Source organism: Melopsittacus undulatus, chromosome 7 (assembly GCF_012275295.1).
Source record: "Melopsittacus undulatus isolate bMelUnd1 chromosome 7, bMelUnd1.mat.Z, whole genome shotgun sequence".
NCBI classification, from domain to species: Eukaryota; Metazoa; Chordata; class Aves; order Psittaciformes; family Psittaculidae; genus Melopsittacus; species Melopsittacus undulatus.
In genome coordinates, this window is record NC_047533.1 from 38,923,572 (window position 1) to 38,947,373 (window position 23,802).

Below are 23,802 nucleotides of genomic sequence, written 5' to 3' on the forward strand. Positions count from 1 at the left end.
GAGTGGGACTCTAAGCTATAAAGGAATGTTAAGTAAAACTACGCGCAGCACAAGTGGACACATGAGGCAGATTCAAACCATTACTGACAGAAGAGTGACAACAAGCAATAGCTACAGTGTGATTGCATCTGTACCATCCCTTGTATTCTCAGGTGGAAAGACCACAAAGGTGTTTCACACTAAAAAGGACTTCAGCAAATCCAGCTGAAGGAAACCGACCTTAGAAGGATAGATACCATGAACAAATTCCATCTAAGTTAGAAGCTGAAATAGTATTACCAGTTACGGAAGCCTCTGTCTCTGGAAGAGCCTTTGAATATCAATTATGATTTGGCTAAATGCAAAGCCTTGCCACTCTGTTATTTGCTTCCTTCCTTCTCAAGTACCATTATCACACTTACAGAATGTGAACTAATGGTAGAAACACTACAAGCATACACTTGAACCTCAGATGCTCCAATAAATGGCTCTTCTCTTTAGCTTTAAATCAATCAATGATTTTCATTGAGGAGAGACCACAAATTCAGGAATAATGGTTTTAATTTGGTGGAATAAAAAGGGGTGAAATATTTGGCCTTGAAACAGAAGAAATAGCCATGAAGAAGCTAGCACCTCTCCATAATTAGATTTATGAAATTCTTATACCTAGTTCTTAAATATTGTAAGCTTTACCATTAAACATATACTGAATTTGAGAAAGTCTTCACTCCCTTTCTGTATAATAAGCATTGATTGCCTTTCCTGAAATGCCCCAGAAAGCCCTTTCATTGGTGTTATTTCATGTCTTCAGATTGATTTTTAACTAGAAGTTGTTTTCAGCTATATTTTGCTTTGTTATTTGGGACAGAAATTATGTAGTATGTTCCAAAAGTGTGCACTGAGATACTTCAGCTTTGCATTTGTGTTACTGTGTTGTGATCTTCAAAGAAAAAAAGGAAATCTAATTAATAATAATGACATGGAAATCATTAAAAAAAGATTTCTTAAATGCTAAAACTCAGCAAACATTTTCACCAGGAAGCCAATGAAAATAAAACCAAGTTAGAATATTTTAAGTATTATTGTTATTACCAAAAATAGAAGCTTACTGGAAGAAAAAAAAACATCAGGGCATTATTCTACAGTAGGACTGGGAGTTATAAAGCTACATAACATTTTACTAATTTCTTAGACCACTCCATGCAGTGGCTTGCATTACATTGCCAGTGCTACAGCTATCCATCAGATAATCATAAGTATTATTATTTTCCAAAATATATGGGATCCACATGACAGGAATCAAAAGTACATTGCCAAAGCATCAGTGTACATCCCTCAAAAAGGTGCATTCTGATATTCGCTACATATGTGCATGCTTATACAAATATGCTGCTTCTATTTTGCATATTCTTAGATATTTGTCATTTTACACTTAGCAATTTGGAACACAATTAACATTGATCTGACAACTCCTAAAATGTCTACAATAACTTAATCCCCCTTCCCACCTTTTTTCCTCCTAACATCATGCAGGAAGGAAGGATAATTTTTTAGTTAGTGATGTCCTGGGTTCAGCTGTAGCAGTCATTTTTTCTCCTTAGTGGCTGGTACAGTGCTGTGTTTTTTACTTTAGCCTGAGAACAATGCTGATAACACACCAATGTTCTGAGCTATTGGCTGGGCTTAAACCACAGCAGTGATCAAAAAGATTCAAGAGAAAGGGAAAAATAGTTTACAAAATTAAACCTATACTTCCAATATTTTATTGGTTCAGGCTACTGCAAAATCAAGTACTTACTAAGTCTTACAAATATGTCAACTGGATTCAGTTATAGAGGCATTTTGGGGACGGTGTTGGCCGTCTTCTGACAGTGGGATCAAGACAGCATAAATTATTTTAGAATAGTAGATTGGCCTTTGTAAAATAATTACTTTCAGACACTGATTAAGGTGCAATTCAGCTGCTGTTTCCTTTCTTTCCTTTTAATTTAATTCATCTCATGCTGAATAAATGTAAATTATATTATAAAAGAAAAATTCAAATCTGAACATGTTCTGATGACAGAAAGAAGAACATAAACCTTTCTTTGCACATATGGCATACAGCACATGAAGGTACACTAAAATTACATTACTCCCTGTAACAAAGTGCCCTTCAGTATATCTACAAATAGAATTTGCTCTCATCTTAAAATAATTTTAGACTGTCAGAATGAAGTAGCTTTAGCAAAACTAAGGGATTTGGGCTCAATAATGGTGAAAAGGGTCAAAATTTGTTTCTAACATAACCTTGGATGTTCTTGGCAGTTATACGGACTGGATTCAGGTTTTATCCAGTGATTTAAGGACAACTCAGCTTCAGCTGTGACATATGTCCCTTTGGAAATTGACACTTTTGCTTATATTTGGTCACAGTATAACAACTGATTTCAGTACGAAAAATACTGTTATAATAGTATTTTTGCCCATTTGCTTGTAAAATCATGACATAGCAATTAGCATGAAACACATTATTTTTATTTTCACTTGCCTATTTTCAGAGATAAAGGATTTGTGGTTGGTCAGACCCCTCAGTTCAGGACATTATGTCCTTTTGACATGCTGCAATCAAAGAAAGGCTGTTAGGAATGCTTTTTTAGCTGACTTAAAAGAATAAAGAACCATATGAAGAAAGAATGAAAAAAACACTTAAATTTGCTCTGAATTTATGTATACCTGAACGCATAGCATCTTTCTGAATGCTTTCATAATCATGCCAGTCCTTCCTTTTTAAGCCATCAGTCCAGATAAAGAGCTGTCCATCTCCGAGCCCCAATGGAATTGTCTATAAAAACAGAAAACAAATAAACAAATAAATGTATACATGCTTATATGTTTGCATTATTACAGAAGAACACTTACAATATGACACAAGGAAATAAAGCGTTCAGTTTATTCAATGCAAATATTGAAACTTTACTTTGATAAATGAAGCTATTTTCCTAAATAGTGTGAGAAAACCACAAATATAGTTCTTGACAAACATTAATCAAAATATGTCAAACAATTCATGCTTAACACTTCTTTCCAGCAGTGTCCTGCTATGACAGTTTGGCAAGAAGCTCACAGATGTTAAATGGACCACTAAATAAGTTTTGTTTGCTTCGTTTTGGTTTTATAGCTAAAGATGAGTTATTGTTATTCATATAAGGGCAAGCTCACCGCATCAGAGACAAAAGAGTAAAGAGACCCTCAAAGCACTCTCATATCCTGTAAATCTTTCTTCATCATAAGAGATAAGGGGAAAAAAGCAAACAAACCCATCCCCCCTAAAAAGTACCCAGCAAACGAACCCCATGCAACATGCAGTTGGTGCATTGACTTCCCCTTTCCAGACCCCAACTTCTTGTGTAAACCTAAGAACTGCTTTTCACTTCTAATCGAATTTATCTTTCTAGAGCTTTCCTTTTTTCTTTCTGCAGTTGGTATGTTTGTTGGTATTTTAGAAAATATGTTGGTATTTTAGAAAAATAAATTAGAAAATTACCATCAGAAGTACATTTGAAGTACAAAATTTAGATCCATAGGAAGTAGTACAAAGCTGCAGAATATTTCAAATTAGCCATCTTCTAAATGCTTAATCTATAAAAGATGTACAAAGAAGTTGAGAAAATTTTATCAAGCAAAGATGATCTACCATATATGTGCTGAAGAAAGTAAAGAAGCAATTCATTGCTGCCTAGGAGTAACATGAAGACTTCTGTTAATTCTAGGTTTGAACTAGTTAGTTGTTCAGAACGAAAAGCATACATACAATGCATGTTATAATACTGTTGTCAAAGGGTATAAGACAACACACTTGAAAAGCAGTTCCAAGGAAGCAACATTTGATCAGCCTTCTACTAGGAAATACTGAAATCTCCGTAATAACCTTAAGCATACGTAAGAGTGATGCTCTGAACTTTACGTACAAAGTGCATAAGCCTAAGAAATATTGGACTCACCCATCTTCTTTCATTGACTTTGCATAAAACAGGATGATACTTGATGGCTTCAAGTGAACTTGTCCAATTATTTTCAGTTAGGGTTTCTCTTTTTAAGACAGCTAAATGTTTGCCAAGGTATATGATATGGGTCTGGAAGGTAAGCCATCCTTAACACTGGGGTTTGAAGGCTTTCAGAATTGTAAGCAGGAAGTGAGGAATGCCAGGTGTGGCTGGTTACCTCCAAGCAAAGGGTACTAGTAATCCTTTGGATCAGTTGGTATTTCTGAGAATGTTGGATTTTCAGAGCAAAGTGCTGTGAGCTCACTGCTCTCCAATAAATCCCCAAGTTACTGAGAAAAATGTACCACATTTTGCTAGCGTGACCCACTTTCTTTAGTTTTAATATTAAAAGTACTAATGTTGCATATCACCAAACTGCAATCCAGCCTGTCCTTATTCCTCTATTGCAAATTCTGCAGACATACTCTAAGACAACACTGCTGTCTTGTTTTAATATAACACAGTTCAGAGGTTCACACATAGAAGAACTGAAGAAGAGCTAAAGATATCCTGATGCAACTATTCTATGTTATGATAATATCTAACCTTCCACATCCTTGAAATGAACTCATTAATGTCAATAATTCTTGAGTTTAAATAATGCTAATATTCTAATAGTAATATGAAACTGGTTATTTCTTAAAGTCAGAAGCATAAGGTACAACACAGGCTGCCAGTGGTAACCATGATTTTTGAACCCAAATTCCTAAAATCATCCACTCTGAAGCTCTAACTGGTTCTCTAAAAGTCAGTCCCAGACAGACAGGCTTCAATTAAACTTCTATCACTTGTCAACACGGGTACAGCTGGTATGAATGACTTGGTCTCAAAAATTCAAGACTGTCAAAACCATCCTATCAAGAGCAGGATAAACTTTACTTTTATTCCTGTGCTGGCTTCTTTTCCTAAAAATAGTGATGCAAATGGCAAGTTTGCAGCATATTGAAAGAAAGCTGAGTAGTGGAGTTTACAGCTGGTTTTCTGTTGCCTATTTGCATTTTGATGCCATTAGTCTTAAAAAATATTAATTACTTGTAGTTACTTTACCTGATAACATTTACAAGTCTAATGTATCAGGGGGCCCTCTTGCAAGCATAATATAGTTAAATAAATACATCCACCAAAATTAATCTAGCAAAAGGATAAATATAAATCCAAATATCATACAATACACAAAAAGCTAACTGAAGCCTTGCTTTGGATGGTATGTTGGATAGGTTATATTGCCTTAAGAGGAAATCTGAAACTAACAAATCCAAAAAAACATAGTTTTGGAGCCTTCATACGTCCCTGTTTAGTGACTAAGAGTTTTGTTTAGATTGTTTTGGGTTTATGTTTTTAATATATCCCTTACCTCTCTCCCATCAAAATATATACTGTTAAGAGCAATCAATACCATGGTGATCCTTCAGCTCTAACACACTTTCAGTGTAAGGGGCAATGAAACTTTCAGTGTAAGTGGCAATGAAATACAATGCCCTTGCAAATTGGTTTTCTAAGTGTGGTGTGGGCAGTGCATATTGTGGCCCTTAGAAGGACTGAACTTCACGAAATTCACTCTGTGTACACACCAGTTTTAGTTCTGCAGTAAGCATGAAACAGGGTTTGTGAAGGGATCCAGAGTTCCAACGCTGTACTCTCTGGAAAGAGCAAGAAGTTTTGCAGTGAAACTTCTAAAGCTCTGAAGAAACCAGAAGTGTCTTCAGTCCCTCAACTAAGTATCTCCCTTGTCAGCAACTGAAGGATTTATTTATTTATTTATTGGGGGGGGTAGGGTTTTGGGTTTTTTTTGACATTACTCTATTGCTTAGCAAGATACAAAAGCACCTGGGAAAATTGGTTCCTACAGTTCACTTTTGCCTAAGGGTAAACAAATTGCATTTCCAAACACAGTTCCTGGAATGTTTTAAAAACTGCTAAAAGGATACATGGTAAAACTCTATACTCACATACCTCCTTCTTCCAAATGAATGACTGGAAAAGCCCCCATTTCTAGAGTGTTTCTAGCTGGCACGTAAGCAAAGAAGCTTAAATAAATAAATAAATACATCTTATTCTAGCCTTGTCTTCTCCCTACATCCTCTCTTCTTTATCTGCCCTGTTTTGGATATATTGATAAATTACACCTTTTTATGTCAAACTAGAACAAACTCTGATTTTGTTATATACAGGCTATGATTATCTGCAATGGCTAGATAACAATAACCAATATAGTGTTGCTAGTTGTAGGCACATGCAAGAAAGCCCAGAAACCACAGAAACCACACCCCAACCTCTATGGTCAATTTCAGAAAGACAAATTCTAGTAGGTGAATAGGAAGTCACTTCACAAGATCAAATGTGCTAACAGAGTCTGATTCTGAATTCTTGCTGATCACACACTTAACCATAAGCTGATGGGCTAAACTGACATGAAATTAATCACACTGCATTAGTAGAAATGCAAAGAAAGCAACAAGAGGAATTCTTCATTTTAAAGGTAACGCATAAGCAGCCAGACCAGAAAAGATTAATTTTATGCTACCTTATGACTTCAGCACAAAATTATTTAAACAAATAATCAAATAAGCTTGGTTCCAGATCATAAAAGAAAAATTTATCAAGGATTATTAATTTGTGGCTAAGTAAATTACTGAGGCATAGGGCACGGGAGACAAAGTACTATGGAGAATGCTTTTGTTATTTGCACATTCTGGGTTCTCTTATATTTAAATAGCAGCAACACTGCAACACTGGTGTAAAGTGTTGGTTCTACATGTGCCTGTAATTGCAAGAGGAACAGTACTCTTTTTGGTACATGTGAAGGCCTAAGAAATGAGAAGTATGATTGGAGAACGTTACGGTTCCTCCCAACAAACGTAGTAGAGCTTCTTTCCAGTGGAAACCAAAGTATGAGAAAGGAGAAGGCACAGACACCCCTAACTCCCAGAGGCACCTCACCCTAACATGTAAGCAATGTTTATATGTATACTTTAGCGATATATAAATATGCAGGAATGAGAAACCAGCACAGCTGATTAGCTGAAACATACTCAGGGTTTTCCCCTCCAAAACATATCTGTAAGTCACCCACAAGATCATGCAGTTTGCCTCTACAGCCCGCAGCCTCTGTAAGTCAAGAACTACTATTATAACAGCAAATATCACGCTGCATACAGACAGCTGGAATTTGACTGGCTGTCAAAAAAATCCTACAACAATTTATCATCCAGTCATTTGTTACATGTAGTATGCAGCTGTGAGTTGAACATTTTTAAGTGTTTCAGTCCAAAAGGGATTAGCCACCTACAACAACATTACATACAGCATCTGCCTTACTCTTTCATTTTCACATTAACCTCAAACCTTTTGGGATGCAAGACTGATACAGCACTACACAGATTCTGAAGCCCCTTCTCCTCCAAAGAAGACTCAACATCTGGTTCAATTACAGAGAATATGATAAGCCTCCAAAATAGTGCAGTCATCAAAATCACGCTCACAGACTATTGTATCCCTCAGAAGGAAAAATAACCCACCCTCTTCTCTGCTTTGACATTTGAAAGCTTGAACTCAGAAACAAGTGCCTTCATTGAATAACTCATTTATTTTTAATTTCACTCTGTGGAGGCAGACAATTAGAAAGGACTCAGGCAAAGGAAGATGATATATCAATAGAAATGCACCTTTCTAAAGAGAAGAGATAATTACAGGTTCACTTTTAGCCTCAGGTTACTAAACACCAACATACAATCAAATACTGCATTAACAAAACATATGCTGATCAGCATAATCACTTCCAATTGTTTAATTTATTTTAGGAAATAATCTTGCCTAGAACATAAGCACTTGATCCTGCTCAGAAAAAGATGCACATGGGAAAGAGAGGTGGTAAAGTACTGACATTATACACCTTCAGGGATGTTTCAAGAGAAACATGAAAACAACCGCTGTTTGATTCTTCCTTGCTCTTGAAGTAAAAGATTCTGTATAGTGTTTGTAAACAGTGTTGTGTAAAGCAGATAATCCACTGTTTTGCTTGCATTCTCCCAAAACAGACAGGTTTTGGGACTCTAAGCTCTGACCAAATACTCTGATCCAACAAGACAAAAATAGTAATAAACAAACCCAGAACCCACTGAGTAATGGAATTCATTCCTTTATCAGATTATATTTGAGGAGTGTTTTTCAAAGAGTGGTGCCATCAGATATATCACCATAAGTTTATTATAAATCAGTTCCAAAATCACAACGTGTGCATTTCCCAGATTTCGGTTCTAATATTATCACAAGCATAGGAAGGCAGACTTTCTCATAAAGCTTTTCCCCAAGAGTTGGAAGGATCATGAAAACTACTCATTTTGAAAGATTCCCCCTCTTTCTGTTTATGCTGAATTTTAGCACAAGACCATCAAAGTGAGATATTAGCACTACAGTATCCAAATCTAAACTTGAAGTGCTCTCCCACTTACACAAACACAAGAAAAATCCATTCTCGTGCAGTGACTGGCTGAGGATACTAAAGATGAAAACCAAAATATTATTTCCCCTAAAGATGTGCTTGATATAAGGCAGCCTGACCTATAAAAAATGGATAAAATCCAAACATCACACTATCAAATCTTTATGCCTTTATGCTTAAGCTTTGGATGTCACTTGGGTAGCTTTTCTTTCTTGTATCTCTTTAGTGTCAGACTTAAAAAACAGAAAAGGTCTTATGTCTGAACTGCCAGTATTATGCAGAGCAAATAAGTACAATACAGTCCTTAGGGACCTGTGAAGTTTCCATTACTGTAAAATCACATGTAGTAATTTGGATCCAGCACGATCCACCAGGGCACCCACCTCCCAATGCCATTCAGTCTGTCCTGCACCACTGCTTACTAGCCACTGCCTGCCAGAACTGCCATCCATCAGAGTGGCACCTGAGGGACGTACAAGAGATGATCAGGAACAACTGGAGAGACAAGAGTGCCAAAGCAATGTTTGGGGGACCTCATCCTACAGTGCCACCCTCCCATGTAGTTTAAAGAAATAACTGCTGTAGATCTGGATATCCTCGTTAGGTTGGAAGACACGGAAGATGAAGCAAAGGTTGTCTGGTAAAATAAAGAGAACTACTATCTGCTATCAAGAGAAGGTGGTAAAGGCTCTAATGCTCAGAATCTTTCTAAAAGAATTAAAAAAAGAATTTAATTATATTTTTAAGCAACTTTAGAACATTTTTAAAAAATACAAACCTAAATTATTTTCTAAACCCTTGGCTTGAAGCAATATAATAGAGAGTTGGGGACATGATGAATTTTTGCATATGCTCAGACTTCTTGTGCCATTTATTTGTTATGCCAGAGCAAATAAGTGTTCATTGCTCTGACATTTACATTAGTAGAAATAATTAGCCCAGCACATCAAAAAAAGGGCAGCACTTGATTTAGTCTGCAACATCTGAATGACTCAAGGTTATTTCATATTTGAAACACATCAGACTTTCTGTGCTTCTAGTTTCAAGAATATCATGGACAACCTAGTAGCATTGTGTCATCAATTCCAAATTAAAGCTTTTAATAATGATATTTAGAAAATGCCAAGCTTCCAATGCATTTAATTACTAAGATTTTAATAGACAGGTATAAAACCTGTTATTGCTGCACGACAATTACATTGTTAAAGTCACAATGCAGAAAAAAACCCCCTAAGTTAAAATACGAGTTTTAAAAACATTGCAATTTCCTATTGATCCAGTGTGTGAGCGCTAAAGCACTGGGTGAACGTAAACTCTCAAAGGGTGCATTTGCATGCTGAGAAGTTGTGATTTATCATGTCAAATTATGGAAGATTACAGCTGTGTAATAATATATATTGGTACAAGAAGACTAACAGCTTCTTTAACTCAGATACTGTCTTGCATCCATCATTCATAGATTAAGAGCTTGCAGTATGCACTGCCATTCAGGATGTAGAATTTTAAACACACGTATTTTACAAGTTATGAGGAAAAGGATTCACAGACTTCTACTACATTGACTATATCAGGTGATGCCCCAAGGGAAGTTCTGTGCTTTGCAACTCTGATGTAGTTTAAAACTATTCTTAAAAAAATATTTCTCATTTCTTTTAACATCACACATTTCCAGAACATCCACTATCACCACAGTGAAAGAACCAGGGCAATTTCTGTTAGTTTACATGTTGGCATCTCTAATTACTATAAAAGAGAAGTAACCAGAAAGTTGACATTTGTATTTCCTGACTTTTAAGAATGACTCAGGTAACACAGACAATCCCCAAAAGAATACAGCAGAGTGGGACAGAATAGCACCACATTTCTATCCTGGGCACATCACAGTATGCCCAAACGTATTTTTCTGCATTTCAGTCAATGTCCATTGCTTTTGCTCTGTCTTCTTTACTCCCCACAGACAGATATTTATACCCACTGGTATGATGGCTATAAACACCTTGTATTTTTAAGGCTAAACAGGCCCATCTCCCTCAGCTTCTCCCCAAAAGACAGATGAGACAGTCGCTTTGGAGGAGCAGAAGAGTAATACTAGTTCCACAGATAGGGGATAAAATTCCAGAGGAACTAGGACCTGTTGACCTGAAACACCATGAATTGCTGAAGGTGACCTAAGAAGTCTGGCAGGGAACCTTAGCTTCCTAAATGTCACAATTTCAACTGACTGTAGGACAGGAGCTAGCGTCTAGTCTGAAGGGGTAACAGAAAGATTATTCAGAGTGGGCAACTCCCATCTCTTTCTGCCTGCTCGTGTAAACTGATATCATTTGCTCAATAACTAAAACACCTAAACTAATCTTTTATTTATGTTTTATTTTCATTTGTCTTACTTCCAGCTTGGTGAAAAGAAACTCAAGAAACATTGTAAGAGGAAGGGCAGACACAGAAACTAACTTTAGCCAAACTTTCTACATGTTTTAGCTCTAAATATTAAAAAATTGCTATGAAAAAATAGTTTCTGTACCAATGAGAGTGTATTCTGTATTTTTGACTGCAGTATAAGGTAAAACTTCATTTGGTCTCTTAGAGTATTTGTAAAAGTTAAGAGCCTTTTATTAACAGATTTTTTAATTGATACAGTAGAAAGGTAATAGATTTTTTTAATTATGGTTTTAACAAGCTTTAAATTCTAATCTCTATAGATAAATTACCACACTACGAAACAGCCTCCACATACAGGTGAAATACAGTCACTGAACATTTTTACAAACAGCAGAAGGAAAATATTGATTTGTTTAAACAGTATTTATGAAGTTGTTTGCTGATCAATGCCACAAGAGAATTCATGTTCCAAATGCACTGATTTGCAGAACACTCAAGTTTTTGGCAATGCCAATATAGAGGAGGAAAACACTTTACCATCTTGCTGAGCACCCCATGTCCTAGCCTGTTTACAAATACTCCAGAGTATCTATACTAAAAAGCAATTCTTTATGCAAAAAAAAAAAACAAAACACCACAAATATAATGCTGTTAGTATTAGAAGTCTCTTTCCTGCAAAAACATCCATTAGTTCAAGAAATGGTATTAAAGCACACCAATTAAATGCATCACTAATACCCAATTTTGGAATTTGCAGGTTAGATTACATTGGATTAAAGAAAACATTGTTTAATTAACTAAAGTAATAAATCCACATTGCTACAGAATTATTACCTTGCACTTTAAAGAAGACCCTGAACCAAACTAATCCGCACAAATGCAAGTGCCAACCCTTATCAGGAGGCTTTTTGATACTGCAGTGTATGTATCATTACTCAATCTCTCAAACAATTCTTTCCTTATGTGGGTATTCAATAGTAATTCCCATTCTCTAGGAGATTTTCAAACAAACTCCACAGACTGCTGTAGAAAGAAACCCAATTAAATGTAACTGACAGGTTAATATTCTTGTCCAGCTTTCTTAAGAAATATGAAGCTGACAAGAAGGCCTCTTCCAAGGTCCTTGATTTTTTTTGTCTCATCATGCTTTCTGAATGTGACTTAACTCCATGCTCACTCTCTTCTCAATCTCATACTCATTCCCACAATAATTCCTTTCTTCTGAGTGTGGTTAAGTCAAGCTATTCCCACACAAATACCTTTTCATAGGTGAATCTCTAAAAATAAACTGAGGGAGATTTGACAAAATAACATTGTTTAGTATACTCCTTTCATGTAAGAAAGGTTTTCACTCTTGCTTTCTACCAACAGAACAACACACAATGAATGCCTTAACATACTAAAATAGAGAAGAATTTGCTCTCCTGAATCCATTTAATTTCAATAACATGTTAATTAATACTGAAGGAGTTCTGACTAATCTTAATACTAAGACATTATGGTAGCTCCTGTTGCTGCCCTGTCATGCCCATTATTGTTGAAACACCAGAAATAAATTCAATACTACCGAAAGTTTTAAGCCATCTTTTATTGTGTGAAATTCAACAATCAGTCTCAGAATCATAAAAATGTATCTGGAATGCCTTTTGAAACATAATCTTGCCCCAGCTCAAATCAGGAGTGGGTATGCCTAAATTACTTCCCTGAAGTATCTACCTAATCTGCCCTTGCTGACCTCCAAAAGCAGAGATTGCATAGTCTTTCAAGGCAATGTACGTTGATACTTCATTATCCTTGCAATTAGAAAACTTCCCCTTTCATCTAACCTGCATTACTTGCTGTAATTTAAGCCTTTTATTTCTTTGTTCTTTTCACCAGGGAAAGGAATAACGTATTTCCTTTCCAGCAGCTACATTTCATGGACATGAAAATTATTCTATCCTCTAGACTGAACGCTCTTAGTTTTTCAGTTTCTTCTCAGCTCTTGTTGCTGACTCTGCAAGTATATAAAACTTTGAAGAGAACAGTATTGCTTTGTTAGTAATTGGGTAAGACTAGGAACAGCAAGTACAAACCGCTTATTAAAAAACCCCAAATAAACCAACAAGAAACATTAATACTAACTGGACAAAGAACTAAGTACCTCAAGGTGACCATTTCCTGAAAATAAGAAATATTATTTATTGTAGTATGTTTTTCCCTCTCTGACAATGTAATAACATACCCATGTGCATTCATATACTTCAGACTTTCAACCCAACCTCATCCTAATTTATGAAGCAGCAGTGAATTCTGTTAAAGCGGACAAGTGACTGAATTGTTTATGCATAATTAAGGCAGTGAAGATTAAATTAAACCTCAAACCTGAAAAGCTACTAATCAATGACATTCTTACACTTAAAATTACCAAACTACTAGGAATGATGATCTACCAGGTTTTGTACTTCTGCTTGTGCAGGTGAATGAATGCTGATTTTTCCCCTGGCAGTGAGAGCACATTTAAAGAATTCAGGTACGCACAGAAACTCTTCCTCAGGTGGGAAAATAGCAACAGGAGTGGAAGGATGGAAGACTTAAAAGAGGTTTTAATGAACTATTTCAAATTCCAACAATGACCTAATTTCTTCCTCTGAATGAAAAACTTTGAAATTGGACAAAGAGGTGATCTCTGCCTAATGCCATTTAAGCTGACCTTTCCATTTTATGCCAATAGTTTTCAATTATAAAACCAATCACACTATATTTCACTAAACAAGGTACTGTGATTAGTTAAATCTATTTTTATCAACAGCCTGAATGCGAATAGCATATTAAAGTAAGGTGAACAGCTTTGATTGATACGCAGAGTTTTAATTTCTAATTCCTTGTCTCCCACTCTTTTGGTAGGAACTGAAGGCTACACATCATTGAACAGGGTAAGCTACTGTAACTCAAATGTAGCTTTAAAGATTTGACTTTCGTTTTTTCTCAGACTTTTTTCTCCCGTGTAGTATATAGACACCAAATTGATAGGTCTGGAGCTATGTGGAAAGTTATTAAAAATAAAATCCTTATTTAAAATAAAAAAAAGAAACAAAACTCAAGACTGACATTAAAATGAATTACCACAGTTCTTTCAGGAGAAGAATCTATATCCACCCACCTTTGCTACATACCTTTTATAGATTTTGTAAAAGTCTTTAAAATGCAAGATAATAATTCTCTAGTGTGTGTTCATTACTTGAGCTAATTAAAGATTCAATTTAGTCTTCTAAGAACTGGAACCCATGTCCAAAGCTAGGTATTTAAATTCATGTTTACTTATATTAATATAAGAAGCCTAATTTTCATAGGCTCCTACTGATACCAGCATTTAAGTCTGAGAATGTTAATGTTACTTACTATATCTGACCATCTTGTACTTGACACCCTGCTGTGGCATTGCACTGTAGAATCCACAAAAAGACTGTGCTCAATACCCAAGTAAGCTCTGCAAAGAAACCATGGCAGGCAGAGAAATGGTAATACCATTTCCACAGCCTCCCACCTGGAAAAGGTGCTAGAGCATGGTCTTACAGACCATTTCTGTAACCCCCTACTTTGAGGGCAGGTTTTCTCATAAACTCAAGACAACAGCCTGTTCTGCCAGCCTCCTGCTGGGTCACAGCTGCAGTACCGGTTAACCCCAGCCCTTGCAGAGGCTTTCATCGCAGCAGGCTCACATCTTCCTACAGGTTAGCTTTCACCAGGCCTTCTGGCTGAGAACTTAGGAGAGTCTCTGTTGCACCTTTGGTAAGTCTCTATGCATAAATGTAAATCACTCTTACTCCCTCCATGCTACTTTGGCTGAACACAGTACCCTTATATTCCCCAGCAGGTCTGATATACAGCTATGCTTCAGTAGCTCTAAGGCAAACTCTAGGGCTCCCTTAAAGGCCAATTCTCTCTACAACCAGGACCATTACTACAATGTAGACAGAGAAAAAATACGTTATCTCAGCTAGCACCATGAAGTAGCTGTTCTTTCAAAACTGACTTTTTACTGATGACTGTTACAATTACAGGGATTAATATTATTAGTCCCCTTTTTCTCTTAGCTGGATATTTCCATACTCAAAAAACTTGAATTTTAAAATGTCTTGGGTCTGGGGAAGACTCAAGAAGGAAACATATTAAATTGTCATTTTAATATATATTAGATTCCATGGAGACATTAAATTTCCCTTTTTATCCATGAATATTAAACATTAATGATGTCTCAGGTACAAAGACATTAAAGTGAAACATCAGAGAGCTATCACTTAGCTCATATACAGAGAAAGAAAGTTCACAAGGGAAGCTGATAAAGGTCAAATCCACAGAACTACCATAAAACCAGAACATACAACAGAGAGACTCAAGCAAACCTGCTTTCAAAAGGGCTATTAAGAAATGTATACACATTTCCACAAGCAGAATTTTCATGCAAAACACAAAGAAATGGAAAGTAGTTAAATACATGAATCCTATTCATGTATGTATTCCTTAACAAAGTAATGCTTGAACTGAGAGCCTACAGACATCTCTTGCATGACTTGAGAACAACATGTAGAGAAGGCTAACAAACCTTAAATGAAGAATTCATAAGCACAAACAAAATTGTAGTAATAGCTGCACCTTGATGTCCCTTGTTTTTCCCATGTCTCCAGTCCTGGAGACTTCCATGACTACAGGTTTAAGCATAATGATTCAAAAACCCAAGCACACAGTGACTACACATGAAGATAATAAGGTAATACGCACTATTTGCATGCCAGCATACCCAAAATACAAGGAAAGAAATATGTAAGGATGAATAGGAAAGCAAACGATCATAGGCCAACCAAGTGACAGCTTATTTTCATATATTTGTGATTGACCTCTACCATTTTATTCATACACACAACACCTCCCTACAGGTATAAAAGCAGATATTCCTTTTCTCCACCTCTGAAGATAAAAAATTCTTACAAAATGAAAACCTACCTGAGAGATATTCAGTATTTGGAGACATAGTCTAGCACATCTGACAGAAATATAGTGAAGCAAAATTCTGTACCAGATGTTCTATAGGTAAAACGAAAACCTGAAAGTCATAGATCTTTCTAACTATATATAGAAATTATAATTGTGTACCTTCAGCCAATTGTGTATCCAGGCTGTATTTAAAAATTAATTTCTGTAAAATCAGAGTTATTACGGTGCATATGATGGCTAGCATAGAATATTCTGAATCCATAGCATCCATTTAACTGGAATATTTTCACTTCTAAATGTCATATTATCACTCTGATATACAATGACTTTGTACACATACCATAAATGAAATATTAACATTATTTATATATAATAATAATTATATATAATATTAGCTCAATACTAATTTGTAAATTATCTCCAAACTATATTTAGATATACTTTAAGCTGCTTTTATTATATTACAGCATCTGTCACCACATTAACCGTAACCAATACGTGAGACTTCACAAGAGAGATATCAATATCTGTACCATTTGATCTTGGATAAAGCCATTTGAAGAATCCTGTCATTCACATAAAGCTGATCAGGTCACCACAAACCCTAAATGAAGCAAACCCCTGAGAGTTTTCTACTCCAAGTAATTTTCTAAACAGCAAAATCTGAGCCCCCAGAAACACAGTTGTTATTAAAGCTTTACTATAGATCCTTCACTATGACAGTGTCTCGCATCCCTACTGATCACAAGACTACTGTGCTCAGCAGCAAAACCTAGTTTTCAGTTTGTCTTCAAACAAGATATCAGACACTATCCTTAAATCACAAGTAAGTCTTTGGCTCTTTGATTTGTCTTGTAATTTGTCTGAAAAATTTTTAAGGCAAATTTTTTCATACATACCCTTGTTCATTAAGCATACTTGTTGGGTTTTATACAACTAGACCCATGCATTTCTGCCCCGCAGCACCTCTTTATTTTACTCACACAGGCATGGCACTGATAACACAGCTTCTGAAACCAAATTGTAATATCACATTTCCTCATGTGCCCTTCCTGGAGAATATGTGCATGATACAAAACATTGTCAGGTCTTTATTTCACTAATTACATGTATCAAGCCCATACTGTACATACAAATCCTACAGGAAGTATATATATATCTCGAGTATTGCAAAATCTCTCCCATGATATGTCCTGACTTGGAGAACTGACTCCATCACACCTCCCTGCATGCAAACATGCATCAGACATGTACCCACTGTTTCATTTTCATCAGCTGCTCTGTGTTCACTATCATTCAGTACTGATTCAATACCAGTGTAAGTCAGTACTTGTCATTCACCTATGTTCAGGTATTCTTCTATGTCAGATTGTCTATATTTAGCACCATACATAAATCTTTTCTGAAGAGTTCCTTTCAATGTTTCTGCCATTCAATTTCAGTTCAACATACAGTTTGCACTACGAGTAAGAACAGTTCTTCTTAAGCTGACCTGAATAAAAAATAAGAGTTTCAAAAGAAGTTATAACCTAGTCCTTCTCATACCAGAGACAGGGAAAACCCTTTCAGGTACTGTTAACAGTCTCTTCCAAGATGAAAAATATCACTGTTTAATCTTTAATCAATATCTATTATCGATATCTATTATCACCAATCAAAACTTAAGCAAATCATTCAATAAGCAATTCAATGAAAGCAATTCATTCAACTCAAGACTCATTCAATTTCTGCATCAACTGGCTGTAACTTCTTTTTCATACGTTAACATTATGTAGAAATACAATAACCCTAATACTTAGCATAATAATGATTGAACTAATTAATCATTGCATAATGTGAAATAAGAACAGCAGGTCATCTAAAAAAACAGCTACAGCCACATCACCTCTTTAGAATCTCTTTAGAATTCTGCATCTCATCCTTTGAATCAGTGCTTCACTAATCACCAGGTGCCTGTAGCTAATACACATGTGGAAAGAGAAAACACAGTGCAGAAAAATCTTTAAGAAGACTTTTACTGGAATTTGTTTATATATATATGCCATTTTTCTTTCTGACAATGAATTAATATTATCTGAAACAATTATGATTATCAAACCAGAATTTAGATCATAGAATCCCAGAATGGTTATGACCAGAAAAGACCTTAAGATCATCCAGTTCCAATCCCCCTGCCATGGGCAGGGACGCCTCACCCCAGACCATGTTGTCCAAGGCTCTGTCCAACCTGGCTTTGAACACTGACAGGGATGGAGCATTCACAACTTCCTTGGCCAGCCTGTTCCAGTGCCTCACCACCCTCACAGTAAAGAACTTCATCCTTATATCCAACCTAAATCGCCCCTGTTTAAGTTTGCACCCATTATGCCTTGTCCTGTCACTATAGTCCCCAATAAAGAGTCCCTCTCCAGCATCCCTATAGCCCCCCTTCAGACACTGGAAGGCTGTTACGAGGTCTCCACTCAGCCTTCTCTTCTCCAGGCTGAACAGCCCAAGCTTTCTTAGCCTATCTTCATACAGGAGGTGCTCCACCCCTCTTTTCATCCTTGTGCCCCTCCGCTGGACTTGCTCCAACAGCTCCATGTCCTTCTTATGTTGAGGACACCAGAACTGTACACAATACTCCAAGTGAGGTTTCATAAGAGCAGAGGGGCAGCATCACTCCCTTTGACCTGATGGTCATGCTTCTTTTGATGCAACCCAGCTACCAATCCTACATTGAAAATATTCCTCATTTTCCAAAGTTTGAAAGGCATGAAAACCAGTTTTAAGTATCTTTAAAAAAATACATAACTCACCAGAAAGCTGGAGATATGGATTTATACTGTCATGGATAAGGTGTGTCATTATATAATGCAAATTAATACTTAACATAATAATGATTGAACTAATTAATCATTGCATAATGTGAAATAAGAACAGCAGGTCATTTAAAAAGCAGCTACAGCCACATCACCACTACATGATCACCCTTGTGAACTGGAAGCTAACAAAAGACTACAACTGAAAAATTTTCTCTAGAAAGTTGTGCTTGAAGCCTGAGAGCCATCCATCCACATGGTGATCTGCAATACAAAACCCCAGAACCTAGCACCATCCATAGCAGACCATCTGCTCAAACTCTCATGAAATGTTACCTGAGAAATACGCTAAGCCTGGGGTGAACTGAATCTGGGGAAGAACAGATGGAGGTCGGTTTTCTGTGGATCATGATGAACTTGAGTTTACAGTCACCTAGAGCCTTCCTCAAAGTGCCTTTGGTAAAATCATGCAGTCACCTAATTTCTGAACCCAACATGAATCATTTACAAGAAAAACAACATGCTGCTAAGGCCATAATGCGCTCGATTAAATTAATGTACCTGAAAACAAATGCCATAAACAGCATCCACTCCTTGTGGAAAATACGAGGCTACAGCCATGCAATACTATCTAATAAAAAGGGAAAGGAAGACTACACATCACAGAATATACTTACCAAAACATATCTCAGTCATAAAAAGAGAACATAAGGTAAAATAAAACCAGCAAGGGAAGGTAAAGTAATGAAGAAAAACTGCTTGCACTGTAAGTCAAATCAGCAGTGAAGAAATACCAAAAAGGTCTAGATAACTGAGATATTACTAAACAAGGCACTACATGAAAGCTCTAACAACTGATGTAATTCATTAATTTAAGAAGGGGAATACTCTGACAGGGCGGATTGTAGCATAATAAAGGCAGTAGGCTGGATCTGTACTAGTACATTTAAAAGTGTTTGGGAGTAATTTCAAGCAAGGGAATGTGCTCTTCCTAACTGGGAACTGTTAGAACACTCTCTGTCATGCTTTCGCCCCCTGCCAACTAGCCCACACTTATTTCTGCAGTGATCATACACTGAGCACCAATTCCCACCAGGTGCTTTTCATTGAGAGATCCTGTTTTAGAGATCGGGAGCTGCATAGTGCAGATGCTGGCCACTCTGTGATAGCTGGCCACCATTCCTGGCAGAGTTTAATTTTGGGTTATAGCACAGGAGAAAAGCACTGCTTGGATGGAGCATGAATGCAAACACAGTCAAATACCAGCTGTCACACTGCACCATACAATTTCTAACATTTTCATGAAACATATTATCAAACTCTTTCTTACCTGTAAAATAGTTAACAGACTTCATGACAAAAATTTGTAAATATGCTAGCTGTAACACTCCTTTAAATTCTAATCTCAGTAACATCAAATCCTCAAAATAGCTGCTGAAAAGACTACAGACATTACTTGTAGTGTGTTGTAGAGCACTGAGCAGCACACAGATTTTCATTACTGTGGTTAATTCACAAGGTTTGAATCATCAGTTGGTACATTTCAATTCAGGTACAATAAATACACATAAGAGACACAGCAATATTATCTGGGTAGGACTGTAAAAAAATCAATCCATAAAAAAGTCTTTGCAGACATAGAAATAAAACCTGTAGTTACATGTTTATTATGTATTGATAACTACTATAGCTTGCATGCTTATTATCAGAAAGTAGAGAGGTTTATTAAACTCCTGAAAGTTTGGGTTTTTTTTTTTCGTGTTTCCTTTGTGGCTGCTCTAAGTAGCAGATTTCAATCCAGTCTTACAGCAAACTCTTGCAGAAATTTTGACTTCACCCAGGGGATGAATGTTATCTCTGTAATAGTGTCTATACATTATCCTTACACATTTGCTTCTACAACTTTTAAATTTATCCTTGTTTAACAAGCTGAAAAGGATTCTTTTGATCATAAATTTCTCTTGAAACTGATTTCTGCATAGTGAATACTGTACTTTCTGGGGCTGCACAGAATCACACTGAATGGTTGGGGTTGAAATGGCCTCTAAAGATCATCTAGTCCAAACCATCTGTACTAAAGCAGGTTCACCTAGAGCACGTTGCACAGGATCGCATCTGGGCAGGTTTTGAATATCTCCAGAGGAGACTCCACAACCCCTCTGGGCAGCCTGCTCCAGTGCTCTGTCACCCTCAACAGAAAGTTCTTCCTCATATTCTGATGAACTTCCTGTGTTGGAGTCTGGTCTCATCCTCTTAAGTTTGTATGCAAGTGTACAGAAGCATGGTTCTGAATCTATCTCTGTTTTGACTCCTCCGACACTGTTTCCTGCAACTCAGTCACCTGATGTAACAGATCATCAGGTAATGCATAATAATGCAGGTACCTATGTTTTCTCCAGAAGGTCTAGGCATTCATTGCAACCTACTGCCCATACTGAATTCTCATTCTTTACCAGTTCCATCTGTGTGGATGTGTCAGACATCTCAGGGGCCTTCTGTGTAGAAATGCTGGTTTTAACTCTGCAGGGAGTGTCCACTATTATGCGGAGACCTGGAGCACTTCCCTGGGCTGTGGGTCTACAAACAGGATGCAGAGCCCTCCTTGTATGCCTTCTCACACCATGCCCTGATTGCTCGAGCTCCCAAGAGCCATTCAAATCTCCCACGGCTGCTCCTGGCAATGTCCAAGTCATGTCAGCCACTCTCTCTCTTTCTTGACCTGCTGGCTTCTCGTGGAGGTCTTGGCTCTTTCTTGGGTTTCCCTGGCTCTGTGAACACCCCTGTATGCCTTGATCTATTGCTCAAGCACAGGACTACAACCACTTTAAAAGTAAAATGACAAGAGGTGCATTTTTAACGTTTATAAGGGCTTGTTGACTTGTTTGGTTTTGTTTTTTTTTTTCCAGAGCAGATACATAATTAAAAAGCAAACCAAGAAAATTATAAGCACACACACCAGTATATACAGCATTTAGGGAGATATTATTAAAATTCAAATCCATCCAGAAACAGAAATTCTAGTGGAGCAAACTGGATCCTGGTTGAGTAGCACCCTGGACTCTGGTTTTTGTTACATGCTGAGTATCTAGTGAATTCACAAAATAGCACTAGCTATACTCTACTGCCGTACTCTACTGGCAAAACATGACTAATCCAGAATGGGGAGCCCACAGCACAACAAAGTACAGACACTGACTCCATCTGTTCCCTGGAGCAGTACATTTTCTTTGCACAGATGGGATGAGTGGGACTAAGGAAAGCAAGTTGTATTACCTAGCTCAACTTGTGGAAATAAAAGATTCCTTTTAAAGGAAGAGGACATTTTACTGACACCATATGTCCTGTATTGGTATCATATAATGAAGAATAAAGGGCAAGGTGCCCTCTCTGCCCTATCCAAATGCTCAGCTTGAACTGTAAGGGTATTTTTAATATATCTTTCTCTAAGTGCTCATAAAATTGGATACTGCTATAAGGCTCCCCTGCTGTGCCTACACTGTTTGCTATATAGTATATCTACAAGCGGATTAAAGATGATGCCTGAGTATCATCAGGTGCTGAGGGAAGGTATACGCAAGTGAGCATGGGATAGAAAAGTGGGAGTCTTAAGACACTGACTTCAGAGTTGAAACACTGCAGTTAGCTTGTTTAAAGAAGGGATGTTAGACCAGCGTCCCAAGACTACAAGAGGGACCGGAAACCCAGAACAGAAACAACTAAAGCTTCTCTCCTTAGGCTGAGGATTTCAGAACACTTCAGACCAACAGCCCTGTGATCATATGGTCATAGGCTGGGCTGTAGCATGTATGGACATATTTTTAATGATGAATTTCAAATTGCCAGATATTGTTGCTGCTTCATTCACATACTCTCTGGAGCTCTGGTCAAAGTTTGACCTTAATCACTTTTGCCCCTCCTCAAGTCACAGCTTGATGCTGTAAGAGTAAGGGTTTTTTAGTCAGAATTGAGCAACAATACCTCAAATCACAATATTAAATACACTCTTTCTGTCTGAATTAAACTAGTGTTAGAAGAGTTACATTTACTTTCTGGATGCGCCAAGCAAGCGAGTAAGGAATATGGAATTAGGTTTGCAGCTTTTAAAACAGGAGCCATGTAAATAGCTTAGCTGCTTTAACCCTCTTTGGGCTGTGACAACCCTAATTAGCAGGTCTCATCCTCTCTACCTGTTCTTCCTCCAAATTGTCTTGAACACCACTGAGCTCATAGAAACAAAAGCTCCCTGTGCAGGTGTCAGGACAACTAAACTTGTGCTCTATCTTGCACAGGATTTGGCAATATGTAAAGACAAAGAGCAGATTTCAGAGAATGCGCACTGAGGCATGATGGTTAAGGTTAAAAGCTTTATTTGACATGACTAATGTATGTTTTTCTTAAAACATCTGGTATTTTTTAAAATTTGACTAATTATGTGAAAGATCTACATTACCCTAATGTAACAAATTGTTGTGTATATATATTACACAGCTATCAAATACACATATGTAATATATAGCGTATAATAAATATTTTTCAAGTTATATCTGAATTTATGATGCTACTTTTTATAGAGTAACACATTGAATCTCAGTAGATTTTGTTACAGGGGTGTAAGCTAACAAAAATCAACACATGATCAATGTTTATGGAACTATAGAATACATGTTCTAGTTCTCCTAAAATAGATGATGCAACATTGTGTTTTGAACTGAAGCTTTCTTGTGTTGTTAAAAACCTTACACATTGTGACAATCATATGACCTTTTTAAGATAATAAAGTATGAATATTGATAAAAATGTGTATTTGTGACAGCAAGCATTCATAATCCATATTAAACTATTTTAAACTTATTAAACATTAAACTATATTAAAACATATTAAACTATAATCCACATAAATTGTACTACTAGTTTGTACTACATGTCAATGTTTAATTTCCATGTATGTGCTTTTGTTTAAACATAAGGGCTAATTATTGTATTTCTTCATCATGTCATAGATTTTTAAGTTTGTTTTGATACAGTCTTCATAAAGCACAGCAAATGTTTATTACAAGTATTGTAAAATTAAGAATACTCATAGGCATCTTCTGTGTGTTGCAGAAAAGGCAAATGAAACTCACACAGCAGAATGCAATTCATTGGACACACTAAGGGCTCAGAGCTGAGCGTCTTACTAGTTCTTGGCCACACCAGGATCTAG

The 23,802-nt window shown here is 36.7% G+C and overlaps 1 protein-coding gene across 1 annotated transcript in view; it reads right to left on the bottom strand.

Moving 5' to 3' along the window:
- GALNTL6 (polypeptide N-acetylgalactosaminyltransferase like 6) overlaps positions 1-23,802 on the bottom strand; it is a 463,044-nt gene that overhangs the window by 300,822 nt on the left and 138,420 nt on the right. Inside the window, exon 2 of the mRNA XM_005145519.3 lies at positions 2,695-2,803. Coding sequence (XP_005145576.1) covers positions 2,695-2,803 — 109 coding nt within the window. The remainder of the gene's footprint in view (positions 1-2,694; positions 2,804-23,802) is intronic.